The 13,321-nt window shown below is 44.3% G+C and overlaps 1 protein-coding gene across 4 annotated transcripts in view; it reads left to right on the top strand.

Moving 5' to 3' along the window:
- Positions 1-1,911: 1,911 nt before the first annotated feature.
- The window catches only part of LOC310692909 (ATP-sensitive inward rectifier potassium channel 12), a 51,229-nt gene continuing 39,819 nt past the window's right edge, over positions 1,912-13,321 (top strand). Inside the window, exon 1 of one of the 4 annotated variants that reach the window (XM_083474451.1) lies at positions 1,912-2,623. Coding sequence is in view for 1 of the 4 variants with exons in the window: in XM_083474452.1 (XP_083330578.1) it covers positions 10,104-10,384 (281 nt within the window). In the remaining 3 variants the exon portion in view is untranslated. Of the gene's footprint in view, positions 2,624-10,062; positions 10,385-13,321 lie in introns of those variants that run through there. The other 3 variants (XM_083474450.1, XM_083474449.1, XM_083474452.1) reach the window with 3 other exon arrangements.

Raw genomic sequence — 13,321 nt, 5'->3', positions numbered from 1 at the left:
GATTTTCCTCAAAGGATAAAACTGGTCAGTGTATGGTATATTTTTCATTTACACTATACAGTCTACCCCGATGAGGATTTTGAAAAACTTAAGTTGAAACTTCAAAAGCATTCCTAAAATGGGTAAACAGCATAAGAGAGCACACCCAGATGATATATAAAGGGCTTCTTTTCTATACTCCCTCAAGGGAGTTGGACTTTCTTAGCTCTCTTGTAGAATGACCAAGTGTCTTATTTCACAGAGGGCAGCTCTCTATTTGCAGGGCTCTTTGGTCCAACTCTGGCTTAAAGATAAAGTTCACTCCAGATTGGAGAGCGTGTGTGTGTGTGTGTGTGTGTGTGTGTGTTATATAATTACAGTCATACCTCATGTCGCGTCCGCTTCAGGTTGCGTTTTTTCGGGTTGTGGATTGCCGAAACCCAGAAGTACTGGAACGGGTTACTTCCGTGTTTCAGCAGTCACGCATGTGCAGAAGCGCTAAATCATGCTTTGCGCATGCACAGAACACCGAATCGCAACCCGCCTGTGCGCAGATGCGGGTTGTGAACGCTGCGGGTTGCAAATGTGCATCCCGCACGGATCACGTTTGCAACCCGGGCATCCACTGTACAGTGAATCCTTGGTAGATTTATACTGGACTGCCTTGTGCACAAATGACCACTTTATGCTTCCCCTTGCTGCCTGGAGAGACGCTCTTTCAGTAAGTGGAACAAAAGCTGGACCCTGAGAATATTTGTGGTATAAACATTTTGGGATTTCAGCAGGAAGATATGGAACTGGCGCTGAACGGAAATGAAGCAGTATGCCTGCCAGGAAGCTTTTGCAGGCGCAAAGCGTATTTGCCATGAGATGGTGTTTAACTGCTCCAATGCCATCACGGACACAAATCGTCGTGTATTTGCAATAAAAGGGATGCCTGAGAAGGAAGGAGAGCACTGGGGAAAGGGAAGTTGCCTACGAGCAGTTAGGACATGAAAAGTTAGTCTGAGCAGGAGCAAGGGCTCACCTTCTTCCCCACTAAGACAGGATGGCTTTTATTTCAATGGAAGTAGAGCAATTCCTTCTACATTTGTATCTACACGTAAATAAGTCAGCATGTACAGAATGTATGTAGATCCATGTCATCTCTTTTATCAGGAGCGGGTGTCAGGACCAGGTCAGTAATAACTCACACGGTGACAGTGAATTTATTCAAAGAAAATGAGAACTCAGGAAGCCAGGCCTAGTGAGCGCAGCAACTCTTCCTGGCATCTCTTGAACAAGTCCCAATGTGCTCCCATGGCTGGTTTTTGCAGTTGCATACACTCAGTTCCAGCCACGATCCGTATGCATCCTGTCATTTCTTGGGAAATATCGCTTCCATCTGATTTGCAAAGGTAAGCCATGGTTAAGCTGAGGTGTGTACATCTGAGACAGCCTTTGCACATGCGCAGAGGACAACTTCACTGAACAGGAGTTTGGTGTGGGAAAACTAATCAGGTAATGCCCATCGCGTGAAGGCATCCTCGCTGCCTCCCCGGTGCGTACAGCGACGTAAGAAAAAAGCCACTTGAATCACAGCATGGGAAAACGATCTCATTGTGTTTGAAACTGCTTAAGGAGTACATAGCTTCTCTCTCGCCATGTGGGGCAGGAATAATTGGACATTTCGAAACATCCCCCCCACACACAAAAGGACCGCGGCCAATAGCGGTTTCTTGCTGAGAGAATGCAGCGATGAAGGTGGGGAGGGGGAAACAAAGGCGACGGTGGCTGGGGGTGAAATAATCTGGGGGTGGGGGGAGGGAACAGGCTCCAGCCCAAGTAGCCAAAGAGGAAATGCAGAAGCCGAACTTGTGGCTAATAAGAGAGAGAGATTCAGTAGCTGCTGTTCTTGAGCGAAGCAGTAGGAGGGAGTGGAGCAGTGTGGGAAGGAAAGCTCCTCTCTCTTTCTCTTCTGCTGGTTGCCTGTGTTACATGCTCTGCTGAGAGAGAGAGAGAGAGAGAGAGAGGGAGCCTTCGCTGGGAAGCCAACTGCACTGAACTGCAGCAGCATCACACCCCCTCCAGATCAAATAGCCCAAGCCACCAATAGCACACAGCAAAAGAGGAGAAAGTGACCACAACTCCACTGTGAGAGTCAGGACAGCACCTTCCTACCACGCCAAGCGCAAGCCAGCCAAGATTTGAGCCGGGATTAAACTGAACAACTCAAAGAAGACTTATTATTCTTGTTGTTATTTTTTTCGTGGGGAAGGGAAGATGGATCCTCTGTCCCTTCTCCAACCCCACTTGAGTCTGTTGCCAGCTCCCATGGGATAGAAGGGTTTGACATTAAATTCACTTGTATTGGATGTTCCTGGGCATTAGGTTTTTTTTGTTTTCTTTTAGAAAAAGAGGAACTATATATATATTTTCCTCCAGAGGAGTAGGGGGGAAAGTTGGATATTCTTCTTTTTTTCCCTCCCCCTGCTTGTTTCCAAAGATTTCTGCCCTTGTGGTTAAAATGGAGCGGTGGATTCCCGACCCGAGGGCCAGCGCAGCTCAAGTCTTGTGGGAAAAGAAGGAAGATCTAAGGAGGATCCCTACTTTCTCGGGACTTACAGGAAGGTTTTGGGATTTGGTGGGATCCATGCAGTGAGAGGTAAGTGATGAACGGGGCGATGAGGCAGTTGCAAATCGATGCATACCAATGTATAATATATGTACACAGCTGCAGGGGGCTGTATCGGTCTAGCAAGTTTTTCAGAAGGAACTGAAAAGAGCCATCTCATAGTGAATTACTCAGTCATGCCACAATCTGTAGCTATGAAATGAAGGCAGAGAATCGAGGAAGGGAATGGAAGGAGCAGTTTCCGGGAACCGGAGGAATCCTCAAAGGTGAAATAGCACTGGCGTGGGCATGCTTTGAGTCAGAGAATCAGGAGAGATAGAAGAGACCTTTGGAGATGATCTAGCACAGTTCAGCCTTTCAGTTTTTAACTACACACACACACACACAGACTACAGATGCGTTTTAAATGAAGCAAGAGGGCAGACTCAGCCTCGCTTGCAAGAGAAAGCAGAACTAATCTCTGTTGAATGATCCTCAGCGTGTATACTCTTTGCTTAAGTAGCAAAAGTCAATGGCTTGCTGGAACTGGCCGAGACCTAACCAGTTCGCTGTTCTTTGCTAGGATCCCAGTAACCTGTAGATATTAGGCGTGTGATCCAGCAGAGGCCACCAGCCAGTGGTCCGTTGATGAACTGCGGTTGACCTTTTCGCCCCCTGTACTGAGGCCAGATCCATTGCCACATGAAACAGACACTTATCTAGGGGGGTAAAGCCCACTTTAGGCACAGGGGGGCTTCTGAGTAAACCTGCAAAGAACTGAGCTACTAAACTAATAGTAATAAGAAGAGCAATTATTATTTTTATTTGTAGGATTTATTGAATGCCCTTCCCCACCATGTTCCAGGGTGCATTCTGATAATATCATCATGCAATTATAAAAAACAAGTAAACAGTGCTAAGGGCAGTGTAACATACATGGAACCCCCCCCCAAAAAAAATCTTGGGAACTGTAGTTTACCCCTAAAAGGTACAATTACCAGCACCCTTGTTCCTAGGCTTCTTGGGTGGGAGGGAATTTGCTTTCAATGGATGTTGCAAACATAGCCAAAAATGAGCCAATCCAATCCAAGCAAAACAGGACAGTATGGATTCAGTGAAAGAAGTGTTTCCCACAAAACAAAATACCTTACCTGTCCAATGCAAGGGTAAAGGTGATGATAAAGACAGACCTCTAGGCAACTGCTTTAAGAGGGCGTGATGCTCTAAATTTACAGGTGAATATTTTGGAGGGCACTCCAAACAGTGCAGAGTTCAATATTCCGAAAGAGGGAAGATCTGGAGTAAGGCAGGATCTAGATTAAAAGAGTCTAGGAAAATAAGGGGGAAAGTAGAAAATGAAAAAGAAAAAAGCACCAGAGATTTTCACATAGCCATGCTCCTCTGGCCCTCTGGCCTGAGAGATCATTTACATTGGTGATATATGCTCTGCACTAAAATAATTGGGGGACTGAAATAGCCTTTTAAAACACTGCTGTTTTTAACCGTCTAAAGTTTACACCATGTTAAACATTGCAACCCTATAGACATTTATCTTTGAGTAAGTCCCAGCAAGCTGAATGAGTAGGCGTGTACAAGATTGCACTGTAAATCCTTTATAGTCTCTGCACTGCTTTAAAAACAAAACAAAACCAGGGTGTTTTTTTTTTTTTGTTCCAAGCTCCTTTGCAATGTCTGTGATCGTGACCTCTGCGTTTCTGGATCTGCTTTGAAACTTTCCCAAAGCTCGTGTGCTTGTGTGTGTGTGTTTTGCGCACACAAGATCGTAAAAGTGACAGTGCTAAATAGACACACTTATTAGGGAGTAAGCCCCATAGAACATAGTGTACATAATAATATGCAGACAGGATTGTGCTGTTAGCCTCTGTTCACCATCCTGAATGTTCACCTCTCTGAACTCACTTGAACCACTTTTACAGATTTGGAGAATGATCAATAAAAAAAGTGTTTAAAGGGCAAAAATTCTGATTGTACTGGCTGGCACCAACCCCCACCCCCCATTAGAACTGTAATAATAATAATAATAATAATAATAATAATAATAATAATAATAATTTATTTGTACCCCACCCCTCGGACTGGATTGCACCTCACTTCTGAGGAATGATCATTTAGTGCACTGGGACTTCCATTTGCTAAAACATGCATAAGATTGTGCTAAATGTGAGGGTTTTCTTTTAAAAAATCATTTTTATTGAGTTTCAGAACAACTCAATAATATACTGAATAAAACCATACTGTATTCGGGAGGGGGGAATCAGTCCTCCTCCTAAATGGGAGGTTTGTTTTTTTAAAAAAACCACCCTGTTTTTATAAGCATCCCTTGAAAGTAATTTGATTTTTCATTATTATCCTGAATGCATTTTAAGTCTGCAAATACATACATGCATTTATTAATGGTGTTGAAGAGGCAACACATCTACGTTAAATGGTTATGGGTTTTATTCGATGCTATCCCTACCCAGAGGAGCCCTATTGAAATTAATGGGCGTGACTCCTCCAGGTCCATTAATTTCAATGATTCTGCTCAACATAGAACTTAGCTGGTTACAGCCCAGTGAGAACATGTTAGAATTCAGCTAGGGTTTCTTTTTTTGGGGGGGGGGCAGTACTCTTTGAGAAGAGAAGGAGGCTATCAGGCTAGATTTCCTTTCACCAAATTACCTGTTTTAAGACTCCATTTCTAGAGATGTTTCTTCCCCCCCCTACCCCGTTTCATCTGGAGTAATGCATTGCCTTGTCTTATGTCTTTAAAAGCAAGGAAAGAGTCTTAGAAATGTAGAGTTGAAAGGGACCACAAGGGTCATCTAGTCCAACCCACCAGCGTATGACGCGAACCCACGAACCTGAGATTAAATGTCTCGTGGTCTACCAACTGGGCCAGATTTAATTCAGCAGCCACCAGTGGCTGACCACGCTGAACTAGAAAGGGTTACTAATTGTACTAATTGTAATGGCATTTGTAATGTGAAATGGATTGTGATAATTAGGGATATACAGTAGTTGGATAAAGGATAAGATGCAGAAAACTTAAACTTTAAATATAAGAACCTATGGGAGGGAGGGAAAATTCAGAGAACCTTGTAATTTAATGTTTGAATTGGTTAGAGTTAAAGTGTATAAAAATGTGAAAAGCTAATAAAAAATAAAAATAAAAAATAAAATTCCCTATAACTCAAAAAAGAAAAAAAGAAAGTGTTACTAATTCCAATGACACAACTAGGAAGTTTCCTACATAATATACATGAATCATTCATCCAGAATAAGAGAAATAACTTTTGCAACTGGTACTCTAAACCCAGATAGATAGATGATAGATAGATAGATAGATAGATAGATAGATAGATAGATAGATACTGTAGATAGATAGATAGATAGAGATAGATAGATAGATAGATAGATAGATAGATAGATAGATAGATAGATAGATAGATGATAGATAGATGGATGGATGGATAGGCTGGTTCTATACAGAGCAGATCCTAAGTTAGCTATGCCTATGAATTTCAGTGGATCCTAAGTTAGCTATGCCTATGAATTTCAATGGATACGACTAGTGTGCAATACAACCCAAAATCTTCCTCTGTGTGTCTTGCAACCCACACTCCATCGGTTGCCTCCTTGCTTATCCCCCTTCCTGTCAGTCTCAGATAGCAGTGAGCTGACAATGTATTCCTGTCCCCACTGGGCAAGCTGAAAACTATAGTGCTAATCAGGAAAAGCAAAATCACACATCTAAAAAGACATTGTGCTACAGGAATAGCAACATCTCTCTACAAGAGCTGGCAATGATAATTTCCCCTCCGAGTATTATATTTGGAAAGTGCCTTCAATTACCACCTCAATGTCTCGCTGGCTGGCTTGGTGTGGCGGACTAGAATAGCAGGCATCTTTGAGGAGCAAGAATCCTAGAGGGAAATGTACTGGCAGAGTAGCACCTAAGCGTGTCAATTTCAGACCTGTTAACGCAGCGAGAGTGTGATCACAGCAAAGCTGCAAGGCTGTGTGTGTTTTAGAAACCTTTGTTCCGATGGCAGCCGCCTGCTTGGTAAGAACAGCGCAAGCGAAGAATCTATTTTTGCCGCCTGTTCTTAGAAAGATATGTGGCGGCTTATTTACCAGCACAAACCACAGAGCCTAGGATCAGAAGGTCGGCTGCTCGAATCCCCGCGACGGGGTGAGCTCCCGTTGCTCGGTCCCTGCTCCTGCCAACCTAGCAGTTTGAAAGCAGGTCAAAGTGCAAGTAGATAAATAGGTACCGCTCCGGCGGGAAGGTAAACTGTGTTTTTGTGTGCTGGTTCACCAGAAGCGGCTTAGTCATGGTGGCCCCATGACCCAGAAGCTGTATGCCGGCTCCCTCGGCCAATAAAGCGAGATGAGCGCCACAACCCCAGAGTCGGTCACGACTGGACCAAATGGTCAGGGGTCCCTTTACCTTTACCTTTACCTTATTGAGACCTGACAATTTTTAGGGAAATGGTCCATACTGAGAGGTTGGGGGTTGGAGTTCTTACAACCAAAGTCTGAGTGCACGGGGGGTTGGGCAGCTAATGGCCTCCTCAGAATGGAAATCTGGGCACAGAAACATCACTCATACCTTCATAGATCCAAAGGCCACATCTTTGAATTGTCCATGGAAAACGGTATTGTCAAATCCTATAAAAATAGCTCCCCCATCCCCACTGGTACTTCAGCAAATCTGCAGCCTGGACTCTAAACTAATATTTGCCTCTCCCAGGAAGTTGGAACCCCTCTATCTAATTATTAATAATTGTGCTCGCATGTCTTGCCCATCCACTGAGAAACTCAGGGCATCGCTACAGGTAAAGTTATCCTCACGTTCACCCTGTGAAGTGGGCTAGACTGAGAGACCATTGCTGGCCCCAAGTTGCCTAGCAAGAGCTTCATGGCCAAGTGGGCATTTGTATCCTGGTCTCCCAGGTGCCAGCCTGAACTGTTACTATACCACACCTGAGCGATGGAGGGAAGAGGCTGCCCAAGGCATTGGTCCAAGATCACCCAATGTGCTTCAGAGCTGAGTGGAGAGTTGAACCCAAGGCTCACCAATCCAGTTGCAAAACAAGCCACGCTACCTTTCTAAGCCCATGGCCACTTTACTGTGAACTCTGAAAGATGTTCTCCCTTAGACAAGGCACTGCTGTCCTCTGGAGGAGCGAGCAGAAGAAGTTAGCACATCAAGCCATTGGTCTTTCCGGCTCAGTATTGTCTACACCAGGGATGGGGAAGCTGTGGCCCTCCAGATGCTATTGGACTACAGCTCCCATCATCCTTGACCACTGGCACCATGCTGACTGTGGCTGGCTGGTGGGAGTCTACAATATATGGAAGCTACTGTGTTGTCTATCCTTGGTCTAGACCAGTGCTCTTCAGCCTTGGGTCTTCATGTGTTCTTGGACTACAACTCCCATCACCCCCAGTCATCTCAGCCAATGGTGATGGATGCTGGGATCTGTAGTCCAACAGCATCTTGGGACCCTAGATCAACGAACACTGCTGTAGACAGCACTGAGACAGATGGACAGCTTCTTCAAACAGGAAAGATGCCAGCAAAATGCCTTAGACCAGTCCTAAAGCCCATTGCCTTTTAAAACTGAACGTTTGCTTTTCTAGCAATGTTATTAAGATGCAGGGGTTAAAATATCATTCCAAGGGTGTGTCTACATGGCCCGTTGGCTCAATATTCATTCTGATTTGTTTGCAGGGAGATTAAATGGCACTGGTTAATTTATTGAACCTTCATTATTATTTGTTTGTGGGAATGGTATGCAGTGTTGAACCAAGCAGGTGTTAAATTACTCCACCCCAAAGGAGGGATGGCTTTTGAAAGCTATGGACTATGCAGAAATGGCAAAGCTGACGGCAATATTAAGAGATCAAAACGATGAACTTTTTATAGAACAATGGAGGCCTTTTTTGGACTATTTGGAAAAGCATGAAACAAAATCGTGGGCAGGATCCGAGATAGGAGCAGCGAAACAAAAATGATAAAGTATTAGAGGGATTTTGGTAGCACACGAGAATTTGATCTATAACACAGTAGAAAAGAGTTTGAATGAAAAGACTGTGGAAGTGTGGGTGGGAAGTCAAGACATGAAACAATGTAACTATTTAATCTGAGGTTAATTAGTTAAAAAATGGAAATTCATTAAAAAATTATATTGGGGAGGGGGAAAATTAAGTTACTCCACCCCACACGTTCCGCTGCCTTTTCTCATCACTCGTCTTACTGCTAAAGGTCTGAACTTTTGGGGAAGGAGGCTTGCCACACAAGACTAGAATTGTGCAGCGTAAATAGGCTGGCATGTGATTGGGTCGCACCTGAAAATAACTTTCTTGCAAAGGCCCTGGAACTTTAATCTTACAGTACCCTTGTCAGGTAGGTTAAGCTCAGAGTAATAAATTATTATTATAGGCAGCCTGAATTCACCCATCACATGTCAGGACTGGCAGAGATTTAAACTTGAGATTTCCTAAAACGAAATCCAGTAGGATAGCAGCTGCTCGGTTTGGGAGATAGTTGCGATTATCGTTGTTGTGCCTTTAGCAGCCTCTCCTTCTCCAGAAACCAGCAGGCAAAGCTGTTCACAGCACAGAGGCAAATATCAATCAACTGCCAATGTTTGCAGATCAAGCTGCACAAGCGCAGAGGTTGGTTAAAAAAAAAAGTTGGCAAGTCTGTCAACAAGGGAAAGGTGGGATCCTGCACATTCTTAAATATATATATATTGTTGCCTGTATTTGATAGCTGAGTTTTGTGAGCCCCCTGGTTTGCAAACTGAATTAGGACTTGAGTTCGAATGTCACCTCTGCCAAGAGCTTCACTCTATAGCTTTAGGAAGACACCAACTGAACCCCAGTTCCGCTGCCCCATCTACTTAAAAGACTCTGTGGTAAAAGAGATGAAATAAAGCAGATCTGGGGCTCTGAAGCCTTGCTCTGCACAACACCTTTGCCCTACATTTCCATGTATCTCCCTATATACATAAAAACGTAATGTTGTCATCACACAGCCCCCATGGGGTGATTTCTAATCATCTATATACAGGTAATGGACTTATTCTCAGGAGTATGGATCCTTTTTTAATGTAAAAACAGCACCACCCACTCAGAATTAGGGCAGCAGGCTCAGGTTTTGCGGAATTGTTGTACAAAAATCTTGTTTTATAAGGGGGAAGAAGTCCTAATTGGGGAGAGGGGGCACTGTGACTGAGCATGCTCAGTAGGCATGGACTGTTGGAGAGAAACCGGGGGGGGGGGAGAGGAGGATTGGAGTAACCTGGAAAATGGCATGGCTGGCTGGAAACCTGCGCAGGGCATCCTATACTACAACATTTTGTTGCAGCTCTCATTCATTTACCTCTCTTTCCAGCTTTTGCAGGGAGTTCAGGGTTGCCAACTTCTCCCCCCCCCCCCAACTTGGGCTATGAATGGTTGCATAATAACAAGCAGGGAGATCCTTCAGAGGGGTTGCTTTTTTCGCTCAGAAGATGTCATGCTTGGGGAAGGTTCCTCTGCTGTTTTGCTTTTTGTTTTTGCTTTAAATAGTGCCCCGCAGCTGTTGGAGGCACAGGAAGCTCGCCCGACAAACAGGGGTGGGTACTTGAATGAGTTATTCCTGTTTGGCTGGCAGGTGGGCTGTGCTGGATGCGATGAGGGCGCTTCTCTAACTTTGGAAGGAACGCCAGTGGCTAGGAAATGGTCTTCTCTTAAACTTGGCCTGGTGGTTGGTGACTGTTCTCTGCTTCTCTCTGGGGCACGAGGCTTCAAGATGTGGTGAGAAAGCCAGTCCTGTTGCATTTGTGGAGCCTCCTGTTCATTCAGCCGAGTTGGACTCTGGTTGTGTGCCCCAAGTCCTGCCCTGACAGCACCCCAGTCTAGGAGGATCAAATGATCACCATGTTTCCTTGAACATTTGGGGCACAAGGACCCAGGGCAATTGGGAAGGGGCCCAAATTTGGTTTTCCCTGGAATGACCTCCTGGCTAAGCCTGGGTTTATCACCCTGTTCAAGAGTTTTGCACCTGTAGCCACAGGTTCTAATCTCAGCTAAAGCAAGCCACTGGCTCTTGCCGTAAATTCTACTTGTAGTCTGGAACATGTGGGCTAATAGAGGCAGTCTATCTTACAGGGTTGTTGTTAAGGCTGCTGAAATAGTGAATTGGAGAACACTTAAGAGAAGTATGCTCAACTGGAGAGAGGGACAGGGAGGAAAGCTGAAAGGACTTTGGGGAGAACGGAAGCTGCTTTGCAGTGCCTTCCCACCCATGTTTGCTCAGAAGTAGGGTTGCATTTTGTTTGAACGTCTCGATGCTGAGCTTCACTGCACAGATTTTCTTAAAATTCTCATTTCGCTCCTTGATCTCGCTGACAAGCAAGTTATTCCCCCAACCCCCGGTTCTGGTAAAAAAAATGTGAACTATTGCATATGATATGCATTATTATCTGTGATATTATACACATATGAATATAGATTCCAGGTTTCCTAAAGTAATTAGTAGATGAACAGGTACTTACGACAATGCACATAACTGTATAAAAATACAGTTCGGTATTTTATTACTTATCAAATCATGATGTAGAAATACTCTTTTGTGTGTATTATGTGTGCCCTATTCATGAGCTGCTTGGATATAAGCAGGCAGATGATGCAAAAGACGGTTTGATGTGGGCAAAGCTTGGCTGAGATGGAATATGTGTATAAATCCATTTACAATTGATTCCTCTTCCATCTCTACTCAATAGCAGACCCTACTGAGGTCAATGCAGTTTATTCCTGGGTAAGCGTTTTGCAGGCTGGCAGACATCTGTTTATGTATATGTCTGCTTTGCATGGTTCTGGAATCACTGTATGTGAATAAGAAGATAATAAAGTTTAATTTTGCTAGCAGTTTGGAGTTGATGAAATCTGAAGGGAATTGCAGCCTGAGCTTTTTTTATTGAGGTCTGTTTTTATTATCCTCATTCGTTCTGGTGTTTTATTTCTATTACTGAAGCTCAGGTGTGAGCCTCATTGCTTATCTCTCTATACTATATTTGCACCAGTCAGTCATCATCACACTGTCTTCATTGCCTGCTTCCCAAAGTCTAAAGCAGGGATCAGCAAACTTTTTCAGCAGGGGCTGGTCCACTGTCCCCCACACCTTGTGGGGGGCTGGACTATATTTTGGAAAAAATAATGATCAAATTCCTATGCCCCACAAATAATCCAGAGGTGCATTTTAAATAAAAGGACACATTCTACTCATGTAAAAACTTGCTGATTCCCAGACCGTTCGTGGGTCTGATTTAGAAGATGATTGGGCCGGATCCAGCCCCCAGGCCTTAGTTTGCCTACCCATGGTCTAAAGGTAGGGGTGAGGGAAGGAACAGGAAGGTAAAGGAGGGAACATGTCTATAGTAAATAACTTGGAGGCAGGAGGGTTAAGGGAAAGCCTGGCAGGGGAAAGGAGGGTCTCTCTGTGTGTCAGTTTCCCCACAGAGTTCTCTTCAGCCACCATTTATGGACTCACAGCTGCCCCTCTGCCTCCACACTTATTTACTTCATGAAATTTAATGCCACTGACTGGTTGGTTGCAGAGGAACAGTGGGATGAAGAAGGCCCAGTGCCTGGGGGGTTGTGGTGGGATGACCATGAGTGGTCAGGGGGACAAGAGGGAACAGACTGGGACAAGGAGGTGTTGGAAGCTGAAGAGATAACAAGGCTTAGGACTCAGCTATACAGCTGAAAAGAGAACGTTTTAAGTGAAATATACAAAGGTGACACAAGATGGCGACAGTGAGCTATGGCAAATTCAATGTCTTTTTCAAAACGTTTTTTTTTTAAAAAACATTTTCACAGCATTTTTTAATATGTGTGTAGATTCCACCTCAGTGAGCTGGGAGTGTCTGTGGCAGAGAGAAGTTCAGACTCAGAGGCAGAAGCTGAAGCAGGAGAGGAGGGAGGCCAGGAGGCAGAGATAGGTTAGGCTTGTGAAGAGTCACAGGAGTCTCCCTCTCCTGCTGTGACAAGCTCCCTTCTCCCAGGTCTGCCAAAAACAGAAGAGGCATGAAAGAGGCAGAAAATAAGTTAGCTCCAAGCAGGCGCAGTCTTGGGGAAAACCCTGGAGAGGAAGGCACTTAGGCAGCTGTGGGAAAGTGGAGACCTTCTGTTTCTGCAACCACTTCATGAGGGCCAGACCTGCTGGAAATGAGTTGCTGTGCTCATTAGGCCTAATAATGAGTTAATAATGAGTTAACACAAACTTGCACAGTGCGATTTACTTCTGGCTCGCTCCTCTCATTGATATGGGGGGAGAGGAGTTGTTTGCAAAAAAAAGACAAAATGGTAATATAATCACTAAAAAAACCTACAGTCAAAATCCAGGACATACAAAAAGTAAAAACTGCAATAGGAGACTAAAACAAATTAAAACTCATGCAAGCTGTTGTAAGAAAAAACTGCTCCTTTTCCCTTATCCAAGAGCCCGTATAGAGTCCTTAAGTGGATTCCCTATCAGTGGGAGAAAAAAGCAGAGGCTAACCAGAGAATATTGAGAAGCAAAGAGGCTAGTAAGCCTAATCTTTACTCACCACACGCAGGAGGAAGGAGAGAACCCAGAACAATGGGGCACAAGCCCTTATATAGACTTTTGAAATTGCCCCCCTGCAGCCCAAGACCACTCCCGAAAAACATCATACATACATCACAGAAGGAGGCGCTCTCCAACATAAA

The sequence above is a fragment of the Podarcis liolepis genome (assembly GCF_965112155.1).
Source record: "Podarcis liolepis genome assembly, chromosome: 14".
Lineage (NCBI taxonomy): Eukaryota > Metazoa > Chordata > Lepidosauria > Squamata > Lacertidae > Podarcis > Podarcis liolepis.
This window is presented reverse-complemented; position numbering and strand designations above follow the sequence as displayed.